At 37.9% G+C, this 16,164-nt stretch overlaps 1 protein-coding gene across 13 annotated transcripts in view; it reads right to left on the reverse strand.

Annotated features, from left to right (window-relative positions):
• The window catches only part of LTBP1 (latent transforming growth factor beta binding protein 1), a 242,920-nt gene that overhangs the window by 59,052 nt on the left and 167,704 nt on the right, over positions 1-16,164 (reverse strand). For 7 of the 13 annotated variants that reach the window (XM_044451089.1, XM_044451347.1, XM_044451264.1 and 4 more), the window contains 5 exons: positions 15,345-15,443; positions 9,228-9,350; positions 8,312-8,437; positions 4,915-5,037; positions 1,775-1,894 (listed from right to left, as the gene is read on the reverse strand). In XM_044451089.1, the coding sequence (XP_044307024.1) occupies positions 1,775-1,894; positions 4,915-5,037; positions 8,312-8,437; positions 9,228-9,350; positions 15,345-15,443 (591 nt within the window). The remainder of the gene's footprint in view (positions 1-1,774; positions 1,895-4,914; positions 5,038-8,311; positions 8,438-9,227; positions 9,351-15,344; positions 15,444-16,164) is intronic. The other 6 variants (XM_044451179.1, XM_044451005.1, XM_044451685.1 and 3 more) reach the window with 1 other exon arrangement.

Consider the following 16,164-nt stretch of genomic DNA (forward strand, 5'->3'; position numbering starts at 1 on the left):
TGAAATAAACAACAATAACAACAACTCAGTATGCCTTATTGCCAGGCTGAGTTAGTGTTATGAGAGAACCCACCCAATGTATAAAGTATTTGATGCATACATATGTAAACTATAAATTTGTTCAGCTAACAGGACAATAAAGTGATTGTTGGCAACTACCTCATATGATTTTATGTGAGCAGACTAAAAGACAGGACCGAGCCCTCAGAATATATTAGTGTCCCTTATGCTGATACACAAACCTAGGTTTCAACTATGCAAGGCCTGACATGAAATATGAAGAGCAGAAAGCAATGGATTTTAATATGCTTCCTTCATAAAATAAGAAATTATACTCTGCATTCAATTTAGCGACACCAAAACTAAACACACTGATGAAATGGAGCGGGAATACTGCGAAAAGGATATTATTTTTTTGAAATGGTATCTCAATATCATGAGAGTAAAGTAAGAGATGATGTACAGATGCTTGTTGCTTGTTTTTAGCAGAAGTCACACATATTCAGACAAGGCTAATCCTGCTATGAGGTTCGGTCTGTGCAGGGTGTGTTAATTACAGCATTTGTTATATTGTTGTACATTTGCTTGCTATATATTGTAATGAATTTTGTTTTCTTAAAGGCAGAATTTATATTAAATAAAAAATGGTCTACAATGATGAACTGTATCTCGTTTTACTGGAAATGCAAATGAAGAAAGATGAAGAGTAGTTCTCTCGATTTAAAAGAAAAGGAAGGCAACTTATGCAGGAATTGCTTGTAAACAGAGCAATAACTATTTTCTGTATTTCTTATTGGCTTCAGAAGAATTCCAAGAAAAGAGAATCAAGCTAAAAAACAAAAATTAACATGGATAGCTAGAGAGCTAAAAATCTCTCTCTACATTACATAAAAACTGGTTTCAAATGAGTGCTGTGTTGTGTAACTGCCAGGGATAAATTAAATAGCATGACAAAACTTAAAATTAAAGTACACCAGTGTAATGTTTTGAAAGCCTTAATCTCTATTTTAGTAAGACTTATATAACAGACCGTTCTTGCATGTGCATTTTTTCCTACTTAAGTCTGTATGGCAGTGATGCTCTAAATAATTGCTACCTTTCATTAACTCATTCTGGAATCAGATGCTGTTGGGCTGGAGGACAGTAATGTTTTGGGGCATCCAGATACTGTCCTCACTCCTGAAGAGAGCAGGACATTTACACAATCCACACTCTTCCAGTTGACAGGGTTGTTCAGACAGTGAAATGACTAGAAAGGCAACCAAGCCGTCCTGTGGCTGTTGTCATGGTTGCTCAGCCAGCTGAGTCCTTCCAAGCTGTGCAACTTAATGGATTGGTCAGGTAGATTTTGCTCTTTGAGATGCCTGTTCATTGTTCTTCCAGGGTTTCATATCTACTGAATGTTCACAATAAAGTTGCAAACTTTAATTAAGTATTTATGTGAACTGTAACACTGATTTTTATGTTGTTATGGCAACAAAGAACCATTCTGGTAAGCAAGTGAATTGTAGCCCAAATTTCAATTTTAGTTAAGCAAAGGTACTGGATCCAGCTTTGTTAAGTCAGTTTCTCCAACTAAGTTAGTTCCTACTGAAATTAAGTCATGACCAACTTTCATAGTAGCTTCAACTAGACACAAGTGCAACTAAATGAGTCTGGATGCACTTCAAGGAACAAATATATAAACATTTAAATACATTCCAGGATACTGCAGGGAACCTCCCCCACCCTCACAAAAATACATCTGGAACATAAAACATTTTCAGATATTTACCATGACACTTCCCATTCCAGCCCCTGAATCCATCTTTACAAGGGACACATTGGTAAGAGCCAGGTGTATTAATGCACTCTGAATCCGGGCAAGTATGTGGAATTGAGCATTCATCAATATCTTTAAAATAGAGCAAATGTAAGTTAAGATTTTAATAATCAATAAATAATAAATGCATCTTAATAATACAACATAACTTTGGATGTTTTATATAAATCTGTGTGCTATGATCAATAATCTTATGCAATATAACTTGGTACAGATTCACTTAAGTACATTATAGAGCAGTTACAATGCTGAGTTTGCCTACATACAATTTAAAATTAAATCTGCACTCATCTATGCCATTTTCTAGGTGGTTATAGGCAAGTCACTATCTTCTTAGCTTTATTTACATTCTTTATGGAGGTTAACAAATCAGTAAATGCAAAGCATGTTTATTTTAACTGACGTTTAAACTCATGTTTAAATTATGGATTATAATTTATGCTAACACAGGCAAAATCCGCAGTTATATGAAGGCATGTTCCATTGTGTAAACAGGTTTAGGGTTTAAGCTAAGGGCCAAACATTAAAAAGCATATACAAATAGCACATGTAATATTTGTGCATACAACCAAACAGGGATATGCCAAATTTTTGGCTTTCAAAATCTTTAAAAAGTTGTAGTACAACCTAAAAATTAATTGTTAGGATTGCAACTTTCATCTTATTTTGGTGCCCTAGCTTCTACAAAATCAACCTAAACTATTCTCAGGTACCAATGCTGTGGTAAGAATGCAAAGCAAATAGGAAAACCATTGCTATTAAACTACTGCATCAGAACAGGGGTACACCTGTTGTTTTATCAACTATTTCCTACTTGCAGTAAAAAAAGAGAAACACTTCATCTCCACTTAACTTTTTGTCAAAAGTATAAGATGACTGGAAATGAAAGGGCTCCTTACACATTGCATGAAACATGAAATTAGCTGACAACACTGAAAAGTCAGGCTTAGTTTCAGTTTTTAACATATCTGTGCTGTGTAGAAAAGTCTGAAGCAAAAACTATGCCCTTAAGATCAGAGAAGATTGCTAAGGTTCAAGTGGTAGACACCCTTTTGCAAGTGATAGTTTGGGCTGCATATGCCTATGGGGTTCGGGTCTTATGTGGCTGTAAATGAGATTTGAAAACAAGACTGAAGCAGCTTTTGCAATGGATCTGTGAAGGTAGGATGCACCCAGGAAGCCTATAGGTGGGGAAGATAGATGACCACTTCAGATCTGTTTTTCCTATGAAAAGATTAGGCTACCATCCATCAGATGTAACTTTGGTATGACCATGGCTGGCTCTCCATGCAATCTCCCTGGACATCTTTTTGGGAGAGTTAAAACTACTGCTTTCGTGAGAATCTTTACCGTTGAGCACAATTGTTGAGCACAATTCCTCAACAAAATTCTGGACTGTTTAATTCCATTTATTAGTGTCTGCACATTTCTTTCTCCCACTGCAAATTCAACTGGGACCATTATTAATAAACCTCACACTTTCACATCCGTAACACCAAATTCTGAAATCTGTATTTCACAGAAGAATAAAATTTAAAGCTATCTTTCTATTAAAAAGCAAAACAGCCACAGTCATACTGGTGAGCTGGAATCGCTACTCTCTACAGAAGAATACTTCATATTCTTCATATATCAAAAAACATATTTTGATAGAAGACAACAGGAATGAAAGCACTGAGAATGCAAAGACACAGATCCTTAAAACGGAATAACTAAATATCATTTTAAGTTATGATTAAATTTATGTTGATTTTTCTTTTTAAATCAAGGAAATTTGTGTCCAAACCCAACTTTACATGCTTTGTAGGTCAGACGTGCTAGGACACTTTGTTCTATGAAACTGCAGATTTTGCCAATTTTATATTCCAAACCACAAATGAATTCTTTTGTAACTCAAGTTATTACATAATCGTAACAAGTGAAGTGATGAACTTTACTGTGGATAGTAACTTTCAAAATACTTTTAGGAGAACAGATTAGCCGCTTAAATAGATAGTGATGCATTCAACTAGGAACATTTTAAATATTTAAACCTCCATCTGAGTGGGATGGTATAACTTGGTGTTCTATAACAGCAGGGACTAGACTTGATGGCCTTCGTGGCTCCTTCCAACTCCACTATTCTATGATTATATACTTTTGAAATTGAAGACTTTGTGGCTTCTTTCACTGATTGGGTAGGGATGTAAAGTATGCCATACACAAATATCAGTACTTCTTAGCACTGGGGCCTGGTAATAATGTTGATTTGGTAGCCATGTCGAACCTGCCAGTTCAGTTGAACAAGTGGCCCACAGGATGGGAACTGGCATTGTTCTCATGTGGTTTATGGATGACACAAGTAGCAATGAAGTATACTTTACATTAGCAAACCTGTTTGTAAGGGTACATCGTTAAGTAAGAATAACACTACATTTTATGAAGCAATCATCTATCACAATTAACCAGTTGTTCTTGTATCAGAAACATTAAGTGTAAACCTAGGTGCATCTGGCATATTGTCAGGAGTCAGGACTAGGCTAGTAGTTACTGCTGCATGTATTCAGGTGTTTAGATGTGCACACCTGCCATTCACACTTTATATATCTATTGTGGAGAAATCCCAGTTTAGTGATGGGAAACCATTTATATGTAAACATGTAAAGACTGGGCCAGGTATTGATGCTTGGGGCTGTTTGTGTGCTAACAGGACCCACTGCTAGTGCAAGTGGAAGCTAATGGATCCTGAAGCAACCCCGGGAACAACCTGGAAGACCAGATTTTGGAATGGGACAGGTCAACAGAGCTCACTGAAGGGAACTCTACTGACTGGTCCTGTTTGGGAAATAAGTGTTTCTATTCATTTCCAGGGTTGCATTAAGAAGCACTAGTCCTGTTGCACCAGTGGTTGTTCCAGTAGATGCAAACAGGATGAGTGAAGGCATAGTTGCAACCCTGGATAATGTCCTTTGATCAAAATGCCCCAAGGTTATCATTTCTGTACCCTGAACACAGTATGAATATCTACAGTGCAGTTTCTTTGGATGACATTTACAAAGAAATTGTAAATAATAATGCTCAAGCAATTCTGTTAGGGCAGAATAGAAACCCACCTTCACACTGGCCTCTTCTGTTCATGCGCAATCCACTTTCACAATATTCACATCTGTATGAACCAACGGTATTTACACAGAGACCTTCTCCACAGGTGTGAGGTCTAGCACATTCATCTACATCTAGAAACCAAAACATATAGCAAATAAATGTAAAGTTTAAAGGCTGAAAATATTCTCTATTTTCCTTTCAAAATCAGCACACATACACGCACACCTCACAGTACTAGTTCTATGGACTACTTGAGGTACTTATTTTTATCACTCACAAGAGTGGGCTACTCACAGAAACCATACAACCTACTAGTTGGAGCAAAATATAAAGACAATTTTGTTTAATTATTTGCAGAAACTGGCATGATTGAAGCTTATGCGCTTCCTTACTTAAAGCACGTGCACTGCTGCATTATGGCTCTTTTTTTAATTCTGGACCTAGCACACTTGCTAAATTTTTTATCAAACAAAATTGTCCCATGTAGTACAAAACACAAGATCTGCTTCTACCAGTGTCAGATTTGTCATTAATACAATGTGCTTACTTGTAATGCCTGCTTCAGTGTTGTTAGATTAAATGTTTACTCTGTTACTCACAATTTGATATATTCAGATGTACCTCACCATACTGGAGAGAGTCTACATTCATTATTAGGTCTACATTCATCATTAGGCCTGAAAGTACATAGCATCCTTTGGCAGTACCTTAGAAGTATCTGTTCTGCAAAGACTAATGCCTTCTGCTGCCCCCCTGCCCCCCCCCCCACACACACACCAGAGGGCTGAATTTTGGCAACTGCAATTCAGTTGTTAGCTGCATTTGATCTTCACAACATCCTAGATGTTGCATCAGTCTGAGACTTTGTAAGGGGAATGACAAGCATACATGGGATCATTATATCTTTGTGGTGGCCACCATCATTTATCTCTCTCCCAATGTCTGGACTGACATAAAGTCTAGGGCACTGAAGAAAAACCCAATGATGGATGCCAGCAAGCTGCTAGAGAAGAGAAGAGAAGAGAAGAGAAGAGAAGAGAAGAGAAGAGAAGAGAAGAGCCGAGCCGAGCCGAGCCGAGCCGAGCCGAGCCGAGCCATCTGTCATGTTACAAGGTAAGCCTTTCTCCCAACAAACTTTAGAGAGGCTCACTCACTTAGGTGTAAACCTACTGCTTTGGTCACATTGTGGGATGACCCTTTCTGGGAGAGAGACAGGGGTGTGTGACCCCTGAACTCACTGCAACTTTCGATGCCACTGACCATAGGCTGGATCGGCTGGGTTGGGAGTGGCTCCGATCTTCCCTGGCTGACCAATTCCAGAAGGTGATACTGGGGGATTGTTGCTCTGTACCTTGACAGTTATGCCAATGGAGGACTACAGTGCTCAATTTAATTTCACATGCTTTTTAACATCTACATGAAACCTCTGGGTAAAGTCACCTGGAGGTGTGGGCTGAAGTGTCAACAATATGCAGATGACACTCAGCTCTACCTTTCTTTTTCATCTCATCCAAATGTCCATTTTGAGTCAGTGACTCAGCTCGGTAATGGAGTGGATGAAGGCCAATAAACCAAGGTAAGATGGAGATGCTGTTTGTAAGCAGACTGCCTGCCCAGGTAGGACATTTGCAACCTGTCCTTGATGGCTTTACTCCTCCTAAACGACCAGGTTCTTAGTTTGGGGGTGCTCCTAGATCACTCAAGTCACAAGAGGACTCAGTGGCTAGGAGCACCTTTTTATCAGCTCAGGCTGGTTTACCAACTGCATCCTTATCTGGATAGACAGAGCTCACCCACAGTTATCCATGCTGTGGTAACTTCTTGTCCGGACTACTCTAACATGCTCTGTGTAGGGCTGCCTTTGAAAATGGTCTGGAAACTTCAGCTGATTCAGAACAGGGCAGCATGGCTGTTAAAGAGAACCGGCCCATGAGACCACATTATGCCAGTCCTTGTTCAGCTGCACTGACTGCCAGTTGAAGTCCAGGCACAATTCAAAGTGCTTATGTTAACATTTATAGACCTAAGTGGCTTGGGGCCAGTTTACCTAAAAGAAAACCTTACTCTGCATGTTCTTATCCAGACTCTATGATCATTGGGGATGTCCTTTTTGGGAGCCACCTCCAAAAGAATAAGGTGGGTGGTGGCTAGGATATGGGCTTTTTTGGTGGTTGAACCTTATCTCTGGAATATGCTTTGCAAGGAGGTATACCTGGCACCATCCCCATTTTCCTTTCTGTGCCAGGTGAAAATCTTTTTTCCAGAGATTTAAAATTAAATAAGATCTGATTTTAAAATGGTTTTATGCTGCGATGTCATCTATAAATTTTATTAATTCCATAATTGCTGTGAGCTGCTGTGTTTATTCTTGCTTGTACCGCTTCCATTGTTTATATCTGTTTTATCTTGTGCTCTGTTTTAATTGAACCCCACCTTTGGGGCTATAGGGTGGCACAGAAATGTAATTAATAAATAAAACTAGGGCAATTTGCTGGGAGCCTCTTCAGACATGAAGTCAGCTCCGTATACTGTAGTTGCTGGTTTGCTCTGAAATGCTCTTCTAGATATGTACATATGCACTGAGTCAAAACCAAAACCAGATCAGTCTTTTCACTGAAGACAGTGTGCAGAATGCATGTCTCAAAAAGCAGTCAGTTACCACCTGAATGCATGCTATACATGAATAATCAGAGCAGATCAAACTGGAAGTGTAACTATTCAGATTCTAAACTGCCATTTTTGCCAAGCCCATTCTATTAGTCTGCAAAACAATTCCCTCTAGGACTCAACAAAATATAACTTCAAGTCTGATAGCCAGTTACCATGATCTGAAAAGCAGTAGGCCTTACAAGTTTCTTGTCTGAGCCTCTGTCCAACCTGAATATTATACCCCTGATCAGCTAGCATAGCCTGAAAGAATGTCCTCCATGCAAAGGTATGAATAGGCACAGCAAAGCATACAGACAGTACTCTGAATGTCCAAAATGGCTCTGTATTAATGTGTGATAGGCCCTCTTCAGTATGAGAGGGCCAATAATAGAGCTGAAAACACATGCTTGATCTATTTTCATGTAGGCTCATTCACTGGAGGAAAGAAACCCCCTGTTCTACTTTCATCAGTAGATTGATCTTTCATCAACATTATATTTTCAACGGAAATCACACAAATAAGCAAGTTTAGTGATGTGCTGTGAATAGTTATATTCCTCCTGTAATAGTATTGAAATCTTATCACCACCAGTTTCTTAATAAATATCTCATGAACTATATAGCAGCCTATGCATTTAGCATCAATTCAATGCCACTGTAAAAACTTGCCTTTTCTGTCAGTGAGTTTCAAAGTCAGGCTCTTAAATATTACCTCTAAATATTAAGAATTCATTTTATAAAACACAGAGTAGTTACCAACACAGTCTGTTCCTTGTTCATTGGCCATGAATCCTGCCTGGCAAATGCACAGGAAGCTTCCTTCTGTATTTTCACACTGCCCATGGGAGCAGAGGTTGGGATTCTGAGTACATTCATTAATATCTGTTAAAGAAATAAAAATGTATGAAGACGGAAAAAGCAGTACTCTGTCATGACTATCACTTCACTCCACCCAATGTACACGAGACACTAAAATGAAAGACTGATTCCATTAACACAGAACTATTTCCTCAGAGGTGAACAATAACGTTTTGCTATACAATTTTGATTTTAAAAACACACTTACTGATTTAAATGTTAGAGTATTACATTTCCTTGGAGATGAAATAACTATAAAGCTAATTTGTGATCTTTCAGAGGGGTCTTATATATTTATGCATTTGGAAATCGAGCATTATATGCAATGAGTTAGGGGAACCTTTCAGAGACCAATATAAGTGAAGAGCACTCTTTCTTATTAACACAAAGTACAGTGGGACAAGAGAAGGAAATGGAGCATCCATCAGTTCCATGCAAATATGTATCATAAAACCTCATGCAGGCCTGTTAGGATTCCAGAGCACTATGCCAGCTGATGGAACGTACAGAGGCGCTTTGAAACACCAATTTTCCTCATTTACAAATAATATGAATTTAATTTCTGTAATCATTATTTGTGTATGCATGCATGTGAAAGAAAAAGAAAACAAGTAGTGAGATAAACTCAGGGAATGGAGCAAAGGAAAGAGAATGGTCACTAACAAATAGTATTTTGAAGAGAATTAAGAACTAACAAGAGAAGAAACCATATGAATTTATTGTGGTTGCTTTGTATAAGCAGAAGTTAAATATCTTTAAGTCTACGCGTATGTTTGGTTTGGTTTAGCAACTGATAAAGAAGAATTTATCATACCAGAACACATTATTTGTTCATTAAGCCTGTATCCATCATAGCAGAAGCAGGCAAATCCCACAGGCAAGTTAACACAATGTCCTGCTCCACAGATTCCTGGATGCACTGTGCACTCATTAATTTCTAAATAAAAAGAAGAAAAATATAGATATAGCAAGCTATTTAATGCATTTTAGTAACACTGCTGTTATTACCAGTTTGCAAAGAAAAAAAGAAACCATTGAAATCACTTGTGATCCTATTCAGTGTCTTTTGAGTGGCTGCTGATAAAAACAAAAACAAAAAACACCCACACTGTTTCTATGAGAGGAACTGACATGGACACCTTAAGGTCTCCCTTTCTCCCATTACATTTACATATAAACCTATTGCACCTGAGAATCTGAGAATCATTGCATAAGTTGCTGTATCTATTGCACCTCCTCAGAACAATACTATTACTCCCACATCATCATGTTATCAGCGTAAACAAATGGCTACTTTATTGTTCATATATTTATATAAAACCCTTTCCCCATCACAACATATATAAAACAGACAGACAAACTCTGACCTCTTCATTTTATCTGCAGAACAACCCTCTGATGAAAGTTAGACTTAGGGTCACTGACTGGCCCATAGGAACCCTGTGAGCTTTAGGGTGAAGTAGGGACTAGAAATCCAATCTCCTGAGTCCCAGTCCAACATTCTAACCACTATGCACACTGGCTATTTGTAAGACAAACTTGAAAAACAATCTGGTAGACAGGCAGGCTGGTGACATTGCTACTAAGGATATTTTGTCACAATAACCTAGATATAGGGAGATGCCACTGCCGCCACCACCACCAGCAATGTTAGCAAAGTATGTCCACTACGAATGCTGCACATATGTTTTGGCCACTAAGGCCCTCACTCCTGAGGAAATATTGTGACTGCCAGGATGCATTCCAACCAGCAGAGCCATATATGCTATCCCACACTGTCCTTCAATGTGTACCAGAGGGGTGCAATAGACTTTTCCATAGTCAGAACTTGTCACCCAATGAATGTTCACAGAAGAAAATCTTCCAGGTAAGTGTCATTAGTAGTCCCCTAGATTGCCTGTTCAGAGTTTGTCTCTTCCTCATGAAGTCTGCAGAGCAAATAATTGCCACTGACCTAGTAAGTCTTGCAGCAATCTGTAGTAAATGGGGTTTGCCCCAGTGTTTGGAATGCTTTTATGGACTGGCTTTGAAGTATCCCATGGAAAAGTTGTCTCCAAGCATGTCCAGTGAATTTAGCCAATGGCAGCAGTTGTTGCCCCAAGTTGCATGAATGCATAGCAGCTGATAGCCTGGCACTAGAGAAGCACCATGTAAAACTGTTTCCTCAGAATGACCCTGGAGACCATGAGGCATTCTGTCAAGATTAACATGCTGGCAGTTGCAGCCACTTTAACTGACATGTCTGATCTGAGCAACAGACCCTTGAAAGGTTTTTCCAAAATGTAAATTTTAGCTCAGGTCTTCCACCTACGATGATGATCTAGGTTTACACTGAATTTTATGGCACATCCCCAAAGATCATCTATATGATGCCTTCACACCATAACTTACTTGTCAAAAGGCAGTTTCTGTTTACTACGATTATACATCTTTAATTTGTTGTAAACTGTCCCGAGATGTCTAAGTATGGGGCGGTATAGAAAAGTTTTAAACAAACATCTAAATACCACATTTCAAGTTACTTCCATCTGGTCTAGAACGCTTACTTGATCTGACCTAGTTCAAATGGTATCTTTGGAATGATCGGACCTATCATGTAGAATGGACTGTGAGTGTACCCATCCTCTCTGCCTGTACTATACACATGTGAACAGTATCTCCAAAGTATGGCTATATACATACACCTCAATCATGTAACCATTTTACTGAAACTAACATGGGTTACCTTATACACATGAAACTCACTTGGTACATACCTTCTCTAGATTTCCATCAATGGAGAATCCTAACTTTCTTCTGACCTTTTTTGTGAACAGGAAACTCTCATAGTGAGTTATACCATTGGTTGGTAGTGACTCTACAGGAGCTTTTTCTGCCTCAGATGCCACAGATTGAACCTAGGACCTTTTGCATGCCAGCCTATGGCTGCTAGTCAGATGGCCACAGGAAAATTCAGAGTTCCACTTCCAACCTTGGAAACATACTTTGAGGTCAAAGCGGGGACTCAGAATTTGGAATGGCCTCCCTCCTGTGCAGAAAGAAGTGCAACAGCTGTGGCTTCAAGGTCAGAAGACTAACCTCAGACTAGGCCAACACTGCAGGATCCAGATGCACAAAGCTCATAGAGAGTTACCCCAAAAGACTCACAACTATAATTGCTGCCAAAGGTATTTCTACCACATATTGACTCAGTGGGGTGAATACTCATGCAACCAAAAGTGCCAGGTTCTGTTGTTTACTTAACTTTTGTGCTAAAAACAAAACGTTGTGTACTTTCACAGTGTTGAATGTCTTGTGCACATCATGTGGTAACAATGTCAATTAAACCTAATTCTAGTTTGTAACACAATGAAACATGAAAAATCAAAGGGAGGTAAATACTTCTGGAAGACACTGTATATGCCTATTCCTTTTCGAAGCCTTTGCTTAGGGACTCTAGGTAAAACTAACCAGGCATAACGAATGCCATTAAATAAAACCTGATGCAACTGCAGCATAGAAGCAAACTTGCAGTGCAATCCTGCACCTGTCTACCCAGAAATAAATCCCACTGAGTTCAATGGGGCTTACTCCTAGGAAAATTGCATCTGCAATTCTAAAACATTGAAAAATTGCTTTTCAACTGCTCACAGGTTGTGCAATGTTTGCCGATAATGTCAAGATGTATTTATTTTATATGTACCAAAATGTTTTGACAGATTACCAAGGACACAGAAAGTTCCACAATTTGCATTTTCTGAACAATGTCTGCCTCCTAAAATGGCCTTCTGGAACCTATCCAATATTGAAAGTCATTTCACCTCCAAATGTTCTGTCCTAGATGCTAAAAGAAAGTAGCTTTATGGCACTGAAATGAATACTGATCACACAGTTGAACACAACTATTATGGAATATTTAGAAAACTTGTATTTGCTATAGTAGTAGGGATGATGATGATGATGATGATGATGATGATGATGTACTATTCATGTTAGTACTGGAAGTAATAGTAATGATTTCTACAGCCCTTTACTGACATACACAATATTCTGTTTCCCTTATTTCTTCTATTTTGATCCAGCTCTTTGGGGTTTCAAAATAGCTTCATTCTCAATGTGGTTTTAATATTTCGTTTTTCTGTGCCAACTTGGGGGCCCTTATTAGGGCCAAAGGGAGGTTTAAAAATACAAAAAATGTAAACATTAAAATGAGTGTGCTAGCTAACATGTAGCATATAAATTTTGCATGTGTTTGTTTAAAAAGAAAGCAACTGTTTATTAGGCAAAGTTGACCACAAATGGAATACTGACTAATGAAGCAAAGATTCCACAAATATAGAACATTCAGCGACGTGGAGATAAAAATGGAATTTGGAAATTGCAAGGTATGTTGGAATACATCAGTAAGTTTATAGCAAACTACACAGCTGGGAGTACTTAACTAAGAAAAATCCTTTGCAAAGATAAATTGATGCCAGAGCATGAAAGAAAGTTCCAGTGCCTAGAGTATATAGAAATATCATCACCAGTGTTACAATTCTTTGATCCACTGAAAAGGGTTGATCAGAATTTTCTTCACAGATGCTCTGGAGAAGAGACATTAATACATTGCTACACTATAGACACATGGGAAATAATAGATGCCTGCAGTGTACAATGTTCATAAGAAACAACTGTGCGCAATAATTTTAAAAGGGTGGAAAGCTTGATATATTACGTTTGCGGCACATAAATACAGAATGACAAGGCTGTAAATCATCCAGCATGTAAGTTATTTCTTAGAAATTGCAGACAAAGGACAGACTATATGACCCCCTCCACAACAGGACTTTTTCCTCTCTGCACCTCCCAGAGCTTCACCAAAATCTGCTTTGGAAGGTCCACCAAAAGCTGAAGCAGATTTTGAAGGAACTTAGAGGACAAGTGAAATTGCCCTTCTCCTAGTTCTGACAACAAAGGATGTCCATCAATCAATCAATCTTTGTGAACTGCCCCTCTACCAATAAAACCAGATAAGCAAAAAAACAGAAAAATACTACTACTCATAAAAGCAATATAGAGGAATTAATAATTGGTATATTGACTATGTAGTTGTTTTCAGAGGTGGCAATGTTTTTAAAATTCCATATGTATCTGATTCTGAAGAAGATTATCCCAATTAAAATAAAAAATAAAATTATATTTAGAATCATCATTAAGGAAGTTCTGCAAAAGGACTAAAACTATTGATCAAGTTTACAGGCTTAAAAGACATCATACAAAATGTAGCTTTAAGGGAATCTTTAATACTGATGTGCAAGCTACTGAAATAGATTACTCAATGAATTTCATAGTTAAGTAGGAGGATGAGGATAGAATAGCAACAGTCACATGCTAGTTTCGAATTCTGATTAAAAGAGAACATTGGTTAATATTAGCCATGGTTGATGTTGGGACCAATATAACACTTAACTGTGGTTAAGACCAGTGAGAAACAGTCAGGGGAAATCTATGCTAGAGAGAACATGAGAGAAAAAGAACTGGAGGCAAGTTGTGTGTGATCCCACTGTCTACTCCTAATTTGCTTAAATGTGGCTAAGTGATCAAGAGAACTTGTGGACTGGCATACATGGTGTCTCAATTCAAACATTTACGTAGCTAACCACTTCAGTACAATGCAAGTTTCTAAATTAGCACCACTAAAAATGCAATGCATGATGTTGTCTTAAACTTGGTCATAATCAGAGGTTCTCCAGCATCCATGAATCAGGCATCTTTCCATTCAGATTAGAATAAAAGTCATTAGCTTTGCAGTGCATTACACCAAGATAACTGTTAATGTTTTTCGCTCTTCAAATCTCTTAACAGTTAACAGAATTTTGAAGTAAATAATTAAAACATTAAAATAAAAAAGAAACTTTTAGAAGTACATTTTCAGTAAATGAACTTCTAGCTCACTCTTGGCCATTGTGTCCTTACCCAAATGAGGAAGTGTAAGATCAGTTCTGGAAGATACTTGGAATTACACAGACTTTTGGAAGAAAATAATTCTATACCTGGAAAGCAATGATCAAAAAAGCCCTTTTATAGGTTCTCACTGATCAAAATGTCTGTATTGAGGATAGAGAAAAAGACCCTCTTAAGTTCACCAGACAGACTGTGATGGAACATAAGCACGTGACCTATAAGTAATTATGCAAGAACGAAGGCAATCACTGGTGAAATACACTGGTGAAAACTGCACCCAAAACTGAGATTGCTATAATGCACATACCTATTAATCAGTGCTCCATTGTTTTAAAGAGTGAGTTTCATAAATACATTCCATATCGCATTGTAGAAGCAAATCCTCACATTGTTTCCTTTGGAATGGCCTTATTAGGTACCATTAGAAATCAATAGGTTTTCTCAAAATCTCATGATGGGATTAGCGTAAATTTACACATTCATTTTTCATGTCTCTTCTGTGTCTTTTCCTATACTTGTGGAAGGGATCTGCCTACTACATGCACAATTTATGGCAATATGTCACTGATATTCCACCAACAAACAGTTGCTTTGATGAGGCATGTTAAGCTGTGCATACAGATATGCATCACTATGTAGAGTAGGTTCTGAAACTGCCCTCACATACATATAGAAAAACTAAAGCTGATTCATGCTGCATTACTCATTAGATTCATTCTAACTTGCTGAAGGACAGAAAAAATACAGAAAGCAGGAGGGCAGACTTCTATTCAAATACGACAGTTTGGAATAAGACAACTGCAAACTGCATCCTGGCCATATATGCAGATGTTCTGAATATAAACCATTTTACTTTCTGTCCTCATAAGCTGCACTGTTCTGATTCAGTATTTCCTTGTTCTCAGCTGCTCTGCTTTTTCTTTTTGATACTCTAATGGCATTCATTTGGTTGGGAATATTCATTTTGTACCTCCAGCAATTTTTGCATGGAAAGCATGCTTCATACCTGTAACTTGAGTTGGTGCTATTACTTGACTAGCGCTTGAAGTAGAGACATCTGGGCCAACTTCAACAGGCACGGGAGGAGAAGTTTTTTCAACTACTACTGTGTGAAAAAGCATAAAACAATGTATATATGAGAATGAAGAAGGCGTATTTTAAAATACATGCATGGTTTACTGAATCAAAAGAAAACTAGCAAGGACCACCTCACATACTATGTTTCTAACTAGTACATGTTGTAGACCCCCATTCTAAAATCATAACCCTTCTAAAAGTATAATATTAAAGCACTGTACATCTTCTTCTAATTGCTACTGGCTATGCAGCAAAACATATCCCTAGTACTCATGTTCTTAGAAAAAACAAAGATGTTTAATCTTTTCAAATGTTATAGTCATGCCAAATGTGGAACAAATGGTATTACAAGAGCTATATGAAATAGTCCCAAGGCAATCTGTCCCAATTCTTAATATTTAATAGCAATTTAACCCCTTTGTTTTTCTGGAATACATCCAAGAATTCCTGAAAGGCACAAAACAAATGAAGCAACTTCATTGCCTACACATCACTCGAAAAGACATTTGAAATCCACATGGAATTTAGATGTCAACTTTTGCTAATTCCTCCCCTCTTCAGTTCATATTTGGGTACCTAAGTAGGCATCCACCACATCTGGGGAGATGAAAACATTCCACGTGGACTTTCAAGTCATTAACGACTTCAATTTAATCTATTTCTTTTAATATTAGTAATTACACTTCCGTACTGCCTGCTCTTGCATAGAAATAATCAACCAGGCACAGCTGCTGCACAACCTACATTGA

The sequence above is a fragment of the Varanus komodoensis genome, unplaced genomic scaffold (assembly GCF_004798865.1).
Source record: "Varanus komodoensis strain SLA01 unplaced genomic scaffold, ASM479886v1 scaffold1, whole genome shotgun sequence".
Taxonomy (NCBI): domain Eukaryota; kingdom Metazoa; phylum Chordata; class Lepidosauria; order Squamata; family Varanidae; genus Varanus; species Varanus komodoensis.